Below are 13,681 nucleotides of genomic sequence, written 5' to 3'. Positions count from 1 at the left end.
ATAACAGTATAGACTGAGACTTTGCAAATCTTGTTTGTTAAGGAAAGTTTACTAGGTTCATACTACTATAACTAGGGCAGAAAATTAAGCTACTTAATTGTGGAAAAACTTTAGTACACATGAAATATCTGGGGTTGTTACAAATACAAGTCTTGTTAATGGAAGGGGCATTTATAAATTCTCTTGTATTAAGTAGGTAGCTGCAGTTCTTGATACAATATTGCCCTCTTCTGGACAATCCTAAGGATATGCACAATTTCAGAAACCACCCCCCTCCCCACTTTTTTTTTTTTTTTCTTTCATTTAAATCACCATTTTCTCAATAAGGAATAGAATTGTTTTGCGGCAGAGGGATAATGTGGGGATTAAGAACCATGACAATTATTGAGAGTGATTATGAAGGTTGAGGGTGGCTTTTTCTGAATTATGTGCCAGGTCCTGACACCATCTACCAAAACATGTAAATGTAGGATCAGAGAGGTAGCTCAGTGGACTCAGTGGACAGGCTTTGCAGGCTGGTCCCATCCCTGGTTCCGCATGGTCTCCTAATCATTGCTGGAAACTACTGAACACAGATCTGGGAGAAGCCTCTGAGTACCTCTAGGTGTGGCTGGGGGAAAAAGGCAAATTTTAAGATAAATGCAGATTCATTATTTTTTTTAAATGTGTAAACCTTAAAAATTTCAAATATCAAAAACAATAAAAAACTCAAGTGATATGCCAGTCATTTAAAACACTTCTAAACCCTTCACAGACTCTGACAGTGACTGTGACCCCGCGGGTACTCTCAACTCCAGCCTGGTAAGTAAGGGATGAGAAAAATGGCAATTCTAACTTTTTTCTGTGCTTGCTAATGACTTATATATTTGAGAACTTTCAGAAATTAAAAATAAATTAAATAGAGATCCAAGGCCACGTTTCATAAAGAGCCTTTTATCTTTTTCAAACTTATCACATGCTATTGTGTATTTGAAAGGTGAGAGGGGGAAGATTTCTTTCAACTTTTCACTGTAGAGTTCTAGGGTTTAACTCTTTTTTTTTGGGGGTGGGGGAGCATACCCAGCTGTGCACAGTGGCCTGGCTCTGCACTCAGTAATCACTCCTGGTGGTGCTCAGGGACCTATGAGGTGCCGGGGATTAAACCTAGGTTGGTTACTTATGAAGCAAATGCCCTACCCTCTGTACAATTACCCTGGCTTTCCTAGGGTATTCCTAGGGTATTCCTAGGGAGGATATTGTCAACTTGGGGTCCTTCACATAGCCTGACATATATAATTACGAAACAAGTAAGCAAACACACAAAAAAGACCAAAAAATAAAGCTATCTGTGTGCAAAGTCATTGCAACTGACCTGATATTACTCTGAGTACATTGCTGTGCTGTTCTGGTGAGTTTTCCAAGTAATGTAGAAATTGCCTTATAGCCTGATGATGCTGACATCCAGGCACTGACAGGACTGGGGCAAGGGTGGGAGCACTCTGCACCCACACTCTGAGGCTTGATCATGTTAAAACAAGCCAGCTACATGCCTATTACAAAAACAGGTTCAGACACATGTTTCCTATGATTCTCTACTTGTTCTATATGCAGGTGCTCTTTTTCCCTTTTAAATGTAAAGTGCAGGCTGTGACAGGTTTAGCAAATCATGATAATGTTATATAATTAGTAATTAAAATATTTTTATCTTTTCTGAATATTTAAATTTTATTTGAATTACAAGTATAATTTATTTATATAATGAATGAATAAAAATACCGAATGATCAGATTGTAGAATCTTCTCAGTATACTTTTATTCTCCCTGAATATATCCAATTTAATTAAATATATTTCTTGGGAAGAGTTTGTTTTGAACACATGTTTGAACATAGGTCTTAATTCTGAGATGTCAATTATTAGATTGATTTCTTTTGAAGGGATACTGCCAGTGTAAGCTTCATGTAGAAGGTCCTACATGTAGCATCTGCAAACCATTATATTGGAACCTTGCCCTAGATGACCCCAGTGGATGCTCAGGTAAGGTTTCTTTCCTCCATAGTTTTCAGAAAATGTAATAACTTTGATCCAGAAAATACTAGATCCACTAGATCCACAAAATACGATTTCATCAGTTCAGTTTCTCAGAAATTCCGTGTAAATATTTTGACAGTTTGCTCCCCATGTTGGCAGAACTGCCATTTTCAAATTCTCTGCAAAGGCTTCATATCCTGTTTCTATATATATTTTGTTGTTTGCAAAAGCAGCTTTTGATACATGGTTTTAACTGCCTGTCTTTAAATCTGCTTATTTTTATTTTACTTACTAAAAAATATTATATGTACATTGAAGCCAAGAGAGAAACTGTAAAACCCCAAGCAATAGGTGAGTGAATAGTCTTGAATGGAACATGTATGCATGCAAGCACATCGAAAATGGCCTTGATACTCAAGGTGTCATTGAAAAAAATGCCGTGACACTGTGGTGATGGGGACTGATCGGATGTTTCTGCCCACCCTTGAAAGCAGCACTCTTACTTAACCTATGATGGAAACTTTGAAAGTCCACTTTCAAATGAGAATTCTATGGAAGGGGCTGGGCGTATCGTTTTGCTATAATGAATTTTTGTATATTGAGTTCCCGTAGCCTGGGTGAGTTTTGGGTGGAGCCCTAGATTCAAGAATGCTTCTTCTTTTCACAGACTGCCAGTGCCATGCTGCAGGAACAGTAAGCGGAATTGGAGAGTGTGGGCAGGTAAACCTTGGCCAGTTTCTTTTTGGGGGGGGGGCACATCCGGTGACGCACACCTGGCTATGTGCTCAGAAATCACTCCTGGCTTGGGGGACCATATGGGACGCGGGGGACCGAACCACGGTCCATCCTAGGCTAGCGCAGGCAAGGCAGATGCCTTACCCTTTGCGCTACCACTCTGTCCCTGCCTTCGCCAGTTTCTTGTAGGATCCTAGAAGAATGTCACAGCAGTTGATTATGTAGTTTCTGTGCAAAAGAGGGCAAATATACCTGCCACGGGATGGTGCCTGGAGATCTGAGCGACAGTTCTTAGAGTATGGGTGTACTCCTTCAGTGAGCTAGCACTATATCTTGAAGATCAGTTAGCTCTAGAATCTTACTTGAATTTGTCATGTGACTCATTGTTCTGCAGCGGGATGGTGACTGTAGCTGCAAGTTCCACGTGAGTGGTGATGCCTGTGACACGTGTGAGGATGGCTACTTCTTTCTGACCGAAGACAGTTACTTTGGGTGTCAAGGTGAGTCCCTGCTATGAGTCCTAAGAGAAACAGACATGTTGCTGAATTGAGCCAGTAGGAGTAGCCTTTGGAGTTTCCAAACTCCAGGGATGCTATGTTGTAAAAACATTGCAGGTTGCCAGTGGAAGCTACTTCCCTTTCTTTTCTTTAGTGCATTGTTGGCTTAATGTTGAAAACACAATTAGGATAGAGGAGAGGAGGGGGCTAGTATAAAGATATTAAGATATTAGCTTTTATTATTTTGGGGGGTTCCCAAGGAGAGTTCAGAAGGCCTGAGGGAACTCTCTGTGATTCTCAATCAACTAGAACAGTGGTTTAACACAGGGACTCATATTTTGATGCTGTCTAGGCCCTGCAGTACTGGAGATACCTACTGCACCCCATGCAGTGGCTCTGGGGGCTTCCAAGGCCATACCTGACAATGGTTGGGCAATCAACTCTGGATGGGGCTCCAACCAAGCCACAGAATTAAATATCCAGACCATGAAGTCAACAGCAATGAAACCATGAGATCCAAACTTTAGTAGTCAAATTTTAAAAAAGGTGCTTGTTAGGATGGCAAGCTGTATGTGTGAAGTAGGTAGGAGGTGGAATGTGGGATGGATCTTGAGAAAATTGGTGGAGGGAGGTTGATATTAGTGGTGGGATTAGTGCTGAAACTAATGTCTAAAACCCAACTATGAATATCTTTGTAAATCACAATGCTTCACATAAAATACTTAAAAGAAAGTTTATTAAAGAACTATGATTATTAAAGTTCAGTCTGCAAGTGAACTTTTGGGAGACATGCTCTCTCTGGAAAGTCACTCCACCTGTTAGCTAGAGCCTGCACAGGGGAACACAGTTCCACAAGGTGGCCTGGATTTCTCAGTTTCCACTTCCTGTCTTTCAGGTTGTCAGTGTGACATTGGTGGATCCATCAGCCCTGTGTGCAGTGGGCCCTCAGGAGAGTGTCAGTGCCGAGAACACATTGTGGGGAAAGCCTGCCAGCGGTGAGTCTTCAGGAAGTCCCTTCCCAGATTGATACTGGGGAAAGTCTCTCTCATGGCACTGGGTAAGAAAAAAACATCCTCAAGGAGAGAGGACTGATGAAGACCTGTGATATCTGGATGCTTGCAGGGAGTGTAATAAGATAGAATGGAGCAATACCTTTAAAACCAGGTCCAGCTACATACAGTAAACAAATATTCTTTAGTCTTTCCATACTTGCTACTGGCTCCTTGTCCTATCCATGGACTGGCAGTTAGAAACCAGGTGGCAGACCACTGATTTTCAATCTTTCTGCATCTGTGAACTGGCAGTGGTCTGTGGATGACAACTGACCTAAACAATACTAGAACAGCAACAATACCAACACAGCAGTTGACAGTTACACTCTGGAAAGTGCAAAGAGCCAGGAGGGTGAATCCAGAGCCTGCTGCAAGAGTTGAGTCCCCATGGCTGATGATCTGTGTGAAATTCATGTTATAGAACTAGGGAGAGAGAACAAGGGGTGAACACATGCCTACTAGATGCAGGCAATACTACTTGGGTCGGGGAACCCCAACATCACTAAGTGTGGGCCTGCTGCCTCCAAATCACTGTTGGCTCCAAGCACTAAAACCTTCCTGCCTATACTCGAGTTCAATTCTCAGTCACATGGGGGTGACTCCTGTGAAACAAAATGTGAAGTTTCATGTCCAGCAGAAAGTTCAGATCCTGCCTCTTCTTAGGGACCTAGGAGTGAGGATGTACAGGAGCTGGGTGCTACTTATGGGGATGGAGGTAGTGAGACAAGTCCAGGAGGGGAAAGAAATCCCCTGCTTCTCATACATAAATCAATGAAAAGGAACTGAAGGGCAAGAGAGCAGAGTAAGTTCCTGGGAGGCAAGTAGAGAGATAGGCCCTCTCCCTGTCTTTACTAATTCATACAGGTGGCCTGGGGCTATGTGAGTCCTCTTACAGACAAAAAGTTTAAAGTTAGAGGAGCAATAAATTGAGATCAGTGCTTCCTCATGATAACATGTTCTCCTCTAGAGTGCTTTATTATAAGAATATAGGACTTAATATATCAAATACACAAAACCCATATTCATCAACTGCTTATTTTCTTGATGAGATTGCCAGTTATTAGCTAAATTTATTTAATCTCTTGATGAGATTGCAGGTTATTAGCTAAGTTTAGAGGGAGTCAGGAAGCTTAGGAATGTTCAGTTGTGTTGGGATTGTACCCCAACCTTCCTGTATTCTTTAAAAGTAAACCTATTTTTGAATTATGTATGATCCAGACATAATATTCAATAATAATAATAATAGTAATCAAAAAGAAAGTAAACTGCTGATTTCTAATATTCTAACTTTCAATCATATGCGCTGACAACTCTGAAACACAGCTTCATCTAGATCTTAAGTATCTTCAGAACTTTAATTTAATTTAATTTAATTCAGAACAATAATAAGGCAAAAGTACCATTTCCCTCACTGCTTTCAACACTTAAGATCCAAAGGTCAGAAACCTCCTTAAGTTTTTCTTAATGACTGATGCCTCTAGGCAGATGATAACACTCATGGGTAAAGACATATTTTTATATTTGTTTCCCAGAGAGCTAAAGCACCAGAGAAACTTGAATGTGTTTCATGAACATTTTGGACCCATGAATTTGCCTTTTTTTTTTCTTTTTTGCTATACCCCATGGTCTGGGGATTACTCCTACTTGCTCCCAGCAATATTCAGGGAATCAGGTGGTGTTGGGGATCAAACACAGGGTTCCCACTTGCAACGCCCTGTGAACTTTAAGACTCTCAACCTCTTGCCTTGATCCATTATGCACCCGCGTGCTGGGTAAGTGAATCCTTTGATAATTCAGGCAGCAGAGGCGTGTCCTTTTTTCCAGCTAAATAGTTAATTAGCAAATTCTTGCATTAAAATAATGCAGCTGAATAGGATTTGAATTATCTACGCTGAAACAAAATTACTAACATTTTATAATGGGCAATACAAAATATATATTATTTTAGAATATGTCTTTTGCTTTCAAATGGAAAGAAGAGGATAGCAAAGCACTTCATCATATGATAGCAAAGCAATTATAAAATGCCATAACATCTTCTCTCCAACTTGGTAAATCTGTTCTCCTGCATTAGATTCCTGCCAAATGTTTGTTTATGGCATTATCTGAACATTTTAGTCATTATTTTGCAAGTTTGGAAGGTACTCACTTTGTTTTCTAAGTAAATTTTGCGATAATAAATTGACACATTTTTTTGTAAATTTTTAATGAATACAAGCAAAAGGCAAAGGAAAAAGTCTTTATTTTACCACTTAGAAGTATTCTATATTTTTCTATATTTTTCCTAGAACTTTTTGAGAGGAATATCTCATTTTACAGCTTGAAATAAATAAGCATTGGAGTATTTCATATGAATTTTTTATGTGGTGAAAGCAATATATAGAAAAGAGTTGTAGGAGATTCTATTAACTTGTCATCTATCAGTTTGGTGTGAGTTCTTTTCTGTTGTAGATAATGGGATCAAAATATTAATCCAGTTATCTGCAAGCCTAACTTTCTGTATCCATGTTTCTGTTTCACTTGTAAAAGACCTGAAAACAATTACTATTTCCCTGATCTGCATCATATGAAGTATGAGATTGAAGGTGGCAGCACACCAAATGGAAGGGAGCTTCGATTTGGGTTTGACCCCCTGGAGTTTCCTGAGTTCAGCTGGAGAGGCTATGCTCAGATGACCTCACTGCAGGTATGTTTCCAGCAAGAAGTTGTTTCAGGGCAGAAGAAGCTACACTCTTATCCATAGCATGCTCAGTGAGTCTGACAAAGGCAAACTGTCCCCAACACTGATTGCAGGATTCCTTTTCTCCAAAATATGGATGAGACAGTGTAGGGTTGGATTTTTTTGGCTAATGAACACATATGTGTATTTCATACTTTATTTGTACTTTAATTTGGTCACAAAATTAGAAATTGAAAAAAATTAAAGAAAAGTGGTTATCTCTGAGGCATTTCATAAGAAGAGGGTAGTTCCCTAAAAAGATAAGACTATTTTAACATAAAAGACATATTTTTTCTTTAAAGCCACTGTAGAAAATAAAAATAGCTGACTTAAATAAAGTTTTTGATTAATGCCTTTTCAACTTTGGATCACTATGTAAATAGAAACTAAGATAAATGAGTTGTAGTTGATGCTAATTAATTTTCCTTTCCCATCTTTCTCTTTTTTCTTAATTTTTCTCTTTAACTCTGTCAGTTTTGTATTGGAATGTGGAATAAATTGTATATACCATTTGGCTACTTTTAGAACTTACCTTTATAAGGAAAACTACTTTCTAGCCATTAAGTAGTTTCTTAGAATTTTTCTTGGAGATTGGTCTCTTGAAGTTATTTCTCTGTATAGAAAAGTTTATAATAGAAAAAGACAATTGAATAATGACCCTGGGAACCCAGTATTTACCTCTAGCAGAATCAGAACCATTTTCACTTTTCCTAGTTTAGTCAACCCTTAGAGAAACTGTGTCAGGATACACAATCTTGAAGCTGCTATTGGTTCCAAAGGTGCTTCTTGATTGATCAGAATTGCCATCCAGTCTGTCTTTTCTAAATAGTATGTATTATCCGAAGGCACCTACTCTTCCCGCCTACCCCCAAACACAGCAATCCATATCTTGAGTTTGACATCTTTATGTTATCATTCAGAGAAAAAGACATTCCCCCCAAATAAAACAGTAGGTGCCACTGAGTCTTTGGAGATTAAATATCAAGAGCCCAATCAAAATGTTTGTATCACTTCTCACAGATTTTTTTTGTTATTGTTGTTTATTTTTTTGGGCCAGACCCAGCAGTGGTCAGAGGTTACTCCTGGCTCTGCACTCAGAAATCACTCCTTGGAGGCTTGGGGACCTTATAGGGTACTGGGAATTGAACCTAGGTTGGCCACATGCAAGGCAAGTCTCCTACTCGCTGTGCTATTGCTCTGGCCCTCATCATTGTTTTATTTATTTTTTGTAGTGGAAATGAGTAGTTTGCTAAGACAAAGGAATGATTTCTAATGATGAATTGCCTCTAAGTATTTTTAGTCAAAGGATCTTGTGGGATCCCTTGAATCACTTGCTTTATTTCAGGTATTGTTTTACACTTTTATTTTCCAAGTTGGAATACATAAAGGAGAAATTCTTTCTAACTAAGTGATCCTAATGTGCTTCCTCAGTATAGGCAGCTGCAGCTCCTCCCTCTGAGCCAAATATCGTGACCAGTCAGTCTCTATTAACACTAATAGGGCATTAATGTCTGAGCACTAGGGGTTGGGTGTGGAGGATCTATAGGACCATTCCCTCCCCAGTCAGAAAGTCCATATTCTATAGGGCTAGTGATTGAGATCAACATCATAGGCATGTTTTAGATTTTAGTCACATATAAGTTTAATCTCTCATGAGTGTTGAGGTGTCTTATATTTTTCATTAATATTCCATTTCTAAGACTATTTGAATTACAGTATGTGAATGAATTCTGGAGGGGGCTATAGGGGGATGATGGTGTTCAGTAATGCACTTTCCTCTCCTCTTCTGCCTTCTTAGTTCTCATAGCCAGTGGTGGTTGCTTCTGCTACTGTGGCTTTCCTTAAGCTAGGCCATCTAAAGCCCTCCTCTGTCTACCTGCTCACAAAAAGGTCAAAAGAGAATCTGTGGCTGAGGGAGTACATTTTTACTGCAAGTTCAACTGTAAGTTATTTAAATGTATTGTTTAGCTTGTACGTGCCCATTTTCCAGAGTTAGTTATTTGCTATTTATTGGGTAGATGTGAGTGTGTGTGTGTGTGTGTGTGTGAGAGAGAGAGAGAAAGAGAGAGAGAGAGAGAGAGAGAGAGAGAGAGAGAGAGAGAGAGAGAGCAAAAAACAGAGAGAGATAGAGAGACAGAGAGAATATAGTACATGCCCAGGAGTGAAATCTGAATGAAGTTATTATGTGTCTAGTATTCTTTTTAACCAGTTGTTTCTGCTATAACTTATAGTTCCTTGGTATTTTTCAGAATGAAGTGAAGATCCTGTTGAATGTAGGGGAATCAAGTCTTTCTTTATTTCGTGTTATTCTGAGATATGCTAACCCAGGCACTCAAGCAGTTTCTGGACATATAATTATTTATCCAGCCTCATCTACAGAAGGTAAGCAAAATTCCCAGTCTCTTTTAGATTAAGGCATGATTAACTAGACAAATATTCTCTCCAATCTTTACAATGTTTACTACTTTAGAAGATTGCCTGGTGTCTAATTACATAAGGACAGGACTTGGAGGGCCCTGGACTTTGTTATCTTTCCAATCTCTAAAATTCTGCTTATTTAAACTTTTTCATTAAATGTATTGTTAACCATTATTAAAAAAACAACAACTATTATGACAACTGATGTGCTTTAGCACATGGACATGATGTCATCATGGGGCCAATCTTACTGATTTGTGGTCAACTGGGTGTTGTTGGTGGTAGAGTCTTGGCCCACTACCCTAAATTCTCACATTGTAACAAATAGTTCAAGGAGAAAATGGTAAAGAAAAAAATGTTTAAAATCAATTTGATGAACCTGAAGCCCAGGAGTGCTCCTGATGGAAATGCGTAGCCTCATTCATTGGTGAGGATTATACAAGTAGATACGTGCAGGTGAGACAGATGACATCATAGTCAGAGATTTGAAAGTCTGTTCTCCAGAGAGCTGGGGTTCTTCTCTTTCTTGGAAACAGCTTCTAGAAAGCATTACAAATCCTCCAAGGACATAGATTGGTGCCAAGAGAAATCTTTAGTATCATCAAATTTTAAGTATATTCCTTCAGTCTTCATAGCTAAGTAGGACTAGTTGAGGAGAATTGATGCCCTCACATCGGTTGGTCAAGCTCTGGAGGCTGGAAGATGCTTAATAGCCAATAGTAAAAACAAGCAGTCTTCCATTATCACTTACAGCACATTAGTCTATCCATTTGCTCATATGATATGAACCTTGTGAACTGCATGGACTGGAGAGAAAACAGCACAGAAGTGTGGTAAATTCCCTAAAAGGACAGCTGGCTGGTCTTTGTGGCCAAGTCCCAAGCTTCAGATTCTGAAATCTGACTGCCTCCAGGTGATGGCCACTAGCATATTTCCCTTCATTAAAGATAGAAATTGGGCTATACTTTAGTATCATCTCTGGGACACCTTTCCTAAAACCCCTATTTAAGGGGCCAGAGAGATAGCATGGAGGTAAGGCTTTTGCCTTGCAATCTCGGCATCCCGTATGGTCCCCTGAGCCTGCCAGGAGCAATTTCTGATCGTAGAGCCAGGAGTAACCCCTGAGTGCTGCTGGGTGCGACTCCGAAACAACAACAACAACAAAAAGACCCCTACTTAAGTCTGGATTTTAGGCTTATAGCTTTACTATTATAAGCTTTGCTTCTCCCAAATACCAACAACCAGTCTGTACCATATTCTGTTTTCTACTGTTTGATCCTTTACATACTCAGCTTCACGGAGCAAAGGCTACACTGCAGTGATCACTTCTGCACCCCTGGGCCTCACAGTGGGTCTCATAAATAGGTGTAGAATACAAGGATTTGAAGTAACGTTTCAGCAACAGTTTTGTTGTTTGTCTCTGAGTCTTCTATAGAAGATCAACTGTTTGTGCAGAAGAATACCTATTGCCTCATGAAAACAGAAATGACATTTTCTTGTATCAAGATCAGTGTGTGTTAAGTAGAAATTACTATTTCAAATTATGCATAAACAAGGGGGACAAAATAATTTAACAAGTAAAGTAATATAATGTGCATGAATATTCTAAGAAGTTTATATATTAATATATTAGTCATGTAACATTTTACAAAATTTTACAATTTTAGAAAAGTGCTCACAATTCCAGCAAAGCTATTGCTCATATCTATCTCTTCTAGTTTTGTTTTATATATATAAAATCCTAGTTTTATATATATATATATATATATATATATATATATATATATAAAACTAGGATCAGCAAATAGGATCAACATTTGTGATTAAACTATCTGAAGTTTTTTTCTAATTAATTTTTAAAAGAACAGTGAAATTTAGATACATACTTTAAGCAGTTATTACTATTGTTATCATTATTATTATTATTATTATTATATTTGACAGGTGATTCTCAAAGCAAAGAGATCATCTTCCTGCCAAGTAAGGAGCCAGCCTTTGTCACCATCCCTGGAAATGGTTTTGTAGACCCATTTTTGATGGCACCAGGAACATGGTTTGCTTGTATCAAGACCGAGGGAGTTCTCTTGGTATGGGATTGTTCTGAGTGAACAACTTTATGGTATTCTTCTCCCCTTAGAGAAGGTCTCATCTGCCACAGCCTACAGTGGTGATAATATATAAAAAATCTGATCTGAGAGATATCACAGGGCTTAAGGCATTTACTTTGCATGTGGTTGACACTGCTTTGCTTCCTGGCACTGTATATGGTCCTCTGAGTATCATGAGACCATTAGGAATCACTCAAGACCACAGAACTGGTAGTAGTCCCTGAGCACTGCTGGTGTGGTAAATTCCCTAAATTTTCTAAATGCCCCAAATTTTCATATTCCAATATTCTCCACCTAAGATAAAAAAATTATAAGCAGTTTCCATTTTGACGTCAAAGCATAGATTGACATTTGCTCCTCAATGATATAAGAATCAATTATAAATATCTTTAAAATTCTTTCAAACAGAAGATCTAAACTCATAATGATTTGAAGTAATGGAAAGAAATGCAAGAGCTTAGTGAGTGTATGTCTCTGCCTTGCCACCCTTCTGTGGAATTTTTTTCATCATGAATCAGAAGGACACATTGAAAAATCCACTTTTCTTGGAATTTCTCAGAGAAAATAAGTTTAAACTAGAGTGAGGCTTCCTAAACTTCCCCATTTGAGACTTCTTTGAGTCTGAGAAATGCAGCATGGGTGAGCACTGCTAAAAAATACCTCAGATTTAGCATGCATTTGATTTTTTAATTAATTTTTATTTTTGTATGTTTACAAACTTTGTACTTTGGCTAATTTTTAAAAATTTTGTAACCCCCACATTCAGTTTCATGACCTCAGTCTAAGAATCTAAGAGGTAGGGGGAAAAGAGATGCTAATATCAATGATATTAGTAGTGGAATGAAAAAGGAGAAACTGGAGGATTCAGTACTTTCCTGGCTCCTTTAACCTCTTGGATTGCATGTCAGAAAACAACTGCCTGAAGCAGAAACACTTGGAAGGGAAAGTAGTGTCCTAAAATACTAACGAAAGAGTCAGAGAAGCTAGGGGAACAGAAGGAATAAAACATGCTGTTTGTTCTACCTCTCTTTGTGTCTGCTTCAGGTTATAGCAAGATCATTTTGAAAGAAACTCTTTGGCACCACTTGATTTTGTGCACTTTGAAAGAAAAACATAAACCTTTATCTTCTAGCAAAATCCATTTGATTGCTGGTATTTACAAAATCAGGCAAGACTCTAGCTCCCAGTCTGCCATAGTATCTCCTTTCTGACAATACAGTTAATTCTTCCTAAATTCTCTCTAAATATGAGATCATACACAGATAGAACATGAGGGTTCATGCTGCTCATTCAGCTGCTCTTTCATTTTTTTTTCCTTACATCATTGTGAATGAAGCCTAAGGCTCCAAAACCTGTACTTGGAGAGACACAGGTCTGGAAGCAAATATTGATGCAGAAAATAATTCACACAATGAAAGAGGGTAAAAATGAGTTCAGGAATTGCAACACTCAAGCCAAAAATTTCAACACATAACCCTTCCACTCCTAAAAAGGAAGGTAGTATACCAGAAGACCCAAGAATGAATGCACTGCCTTCCTGAGACCCGGGCTTTTATTAACAAAAACCAGACCACACCCTAGGATGGAGAACGAATACTAAGTAGAGAGGGACTCAATAATCCAACATATCACTCCCTGGAGTGGAAAATAAATACTGATTAGTGTAGGATCCAGTAATCCAACAGTTGTTGTCTTTTGAAAGTATAAAGATATCTCACAGGTCTTAGAAATGAAGGAGAGAAAAATACCATTGGTACCAATAACAGTACAAAAATTGGAACTATAGAATGAAGAAACTCTTTTTGAGTCTATGTTTGTTCTGACTATTCAGGTGCATTTCTTGTAGGCAGCAGAAGGTTGGATTGAGTTTTTGATCCATTTAACCACTTTGTGTCTCTTAACTGGTGCATTTAGTCCATTGACATTGAGAGAAAGAATTGTCCTGGGAGTTAGTGCCATCTTTATATCAAAGTTTGATGTGTCTGTTGGTCAGTTTTGTCTTAAAGTAGGCTGTTCAGTTTTTCTTTTAAGAATGGTTTTGAGTCTGTAAAGTTTCTGAGCTGTTGTTTGTCTGTGAAACCATGTATTGTTCCTTCAAACCTGAAAGTGAGTTTTGCTGGGTGCAGTATTCTAGGCGAAGCAT

The 13,681-nt window shown here is 38.5% G+C and overlaps 1 protein-coding gene across 1 annotated transcript in view; it reads left to right on the top strand.

Annotated features, from left to right (window-relative positions):
* LAMA3 (laminin subunit alpha 3) overlaps positions 1-13,681 on the top strand; it is a 241,196-nt gene that overhangs the window by 104,582 nt on the left and 122,933 nt on the right. The window contains exons 15-22 of the mRNA XM_049770908.1: positions 755-801; positions 1,916-2,015; positions 2,677-2,729; positions 3,139-3,244; positions 4,137-4,236; positions 6,823-6,979; positions 9,262-9,394; positions 11,375-11,517. Coding sequence (XP_049626865.1) covers positions 755-801; positions 1,916-2,015; positions 2,677-2,729; positions 3,139-3,244; positions 4,137-4,236; positions 6,823-6,979; positions 9,262-9,394; positions 11,375-11,517 — 839 coding nt within the window. The remainder of the gene's footprint in view (positions 1-754; positions 802-1,915; positions 2,016-2,676; positions 2,730-3,138; positions 3,245-4,136; positions 4,237-6,822; positions 6,980-9,261; positions 9,395-11,374; positions 11,518-13,681) is intronic.

This window comes from Suncus etruscus, chromosome 3, assembly GCF_024139225.1.
Source record: "Suncus etruscus isolate mSunEtr1 chromosome 3, mSunEtr1.pri.cur, whole genome shotgun sequence".
Classification (NCBI taxonomy): Eukaryota; Metazoa; Chordata; class Mammalia; order Eulipotyphla; family Soricidae; genus Suncus; species Suncus etruscus.
The sequence above is the reverse complement of the archived record's forward strand: the minus strand, read 5'-3'. Positions and strand labels throughout refer to the sequence as shown.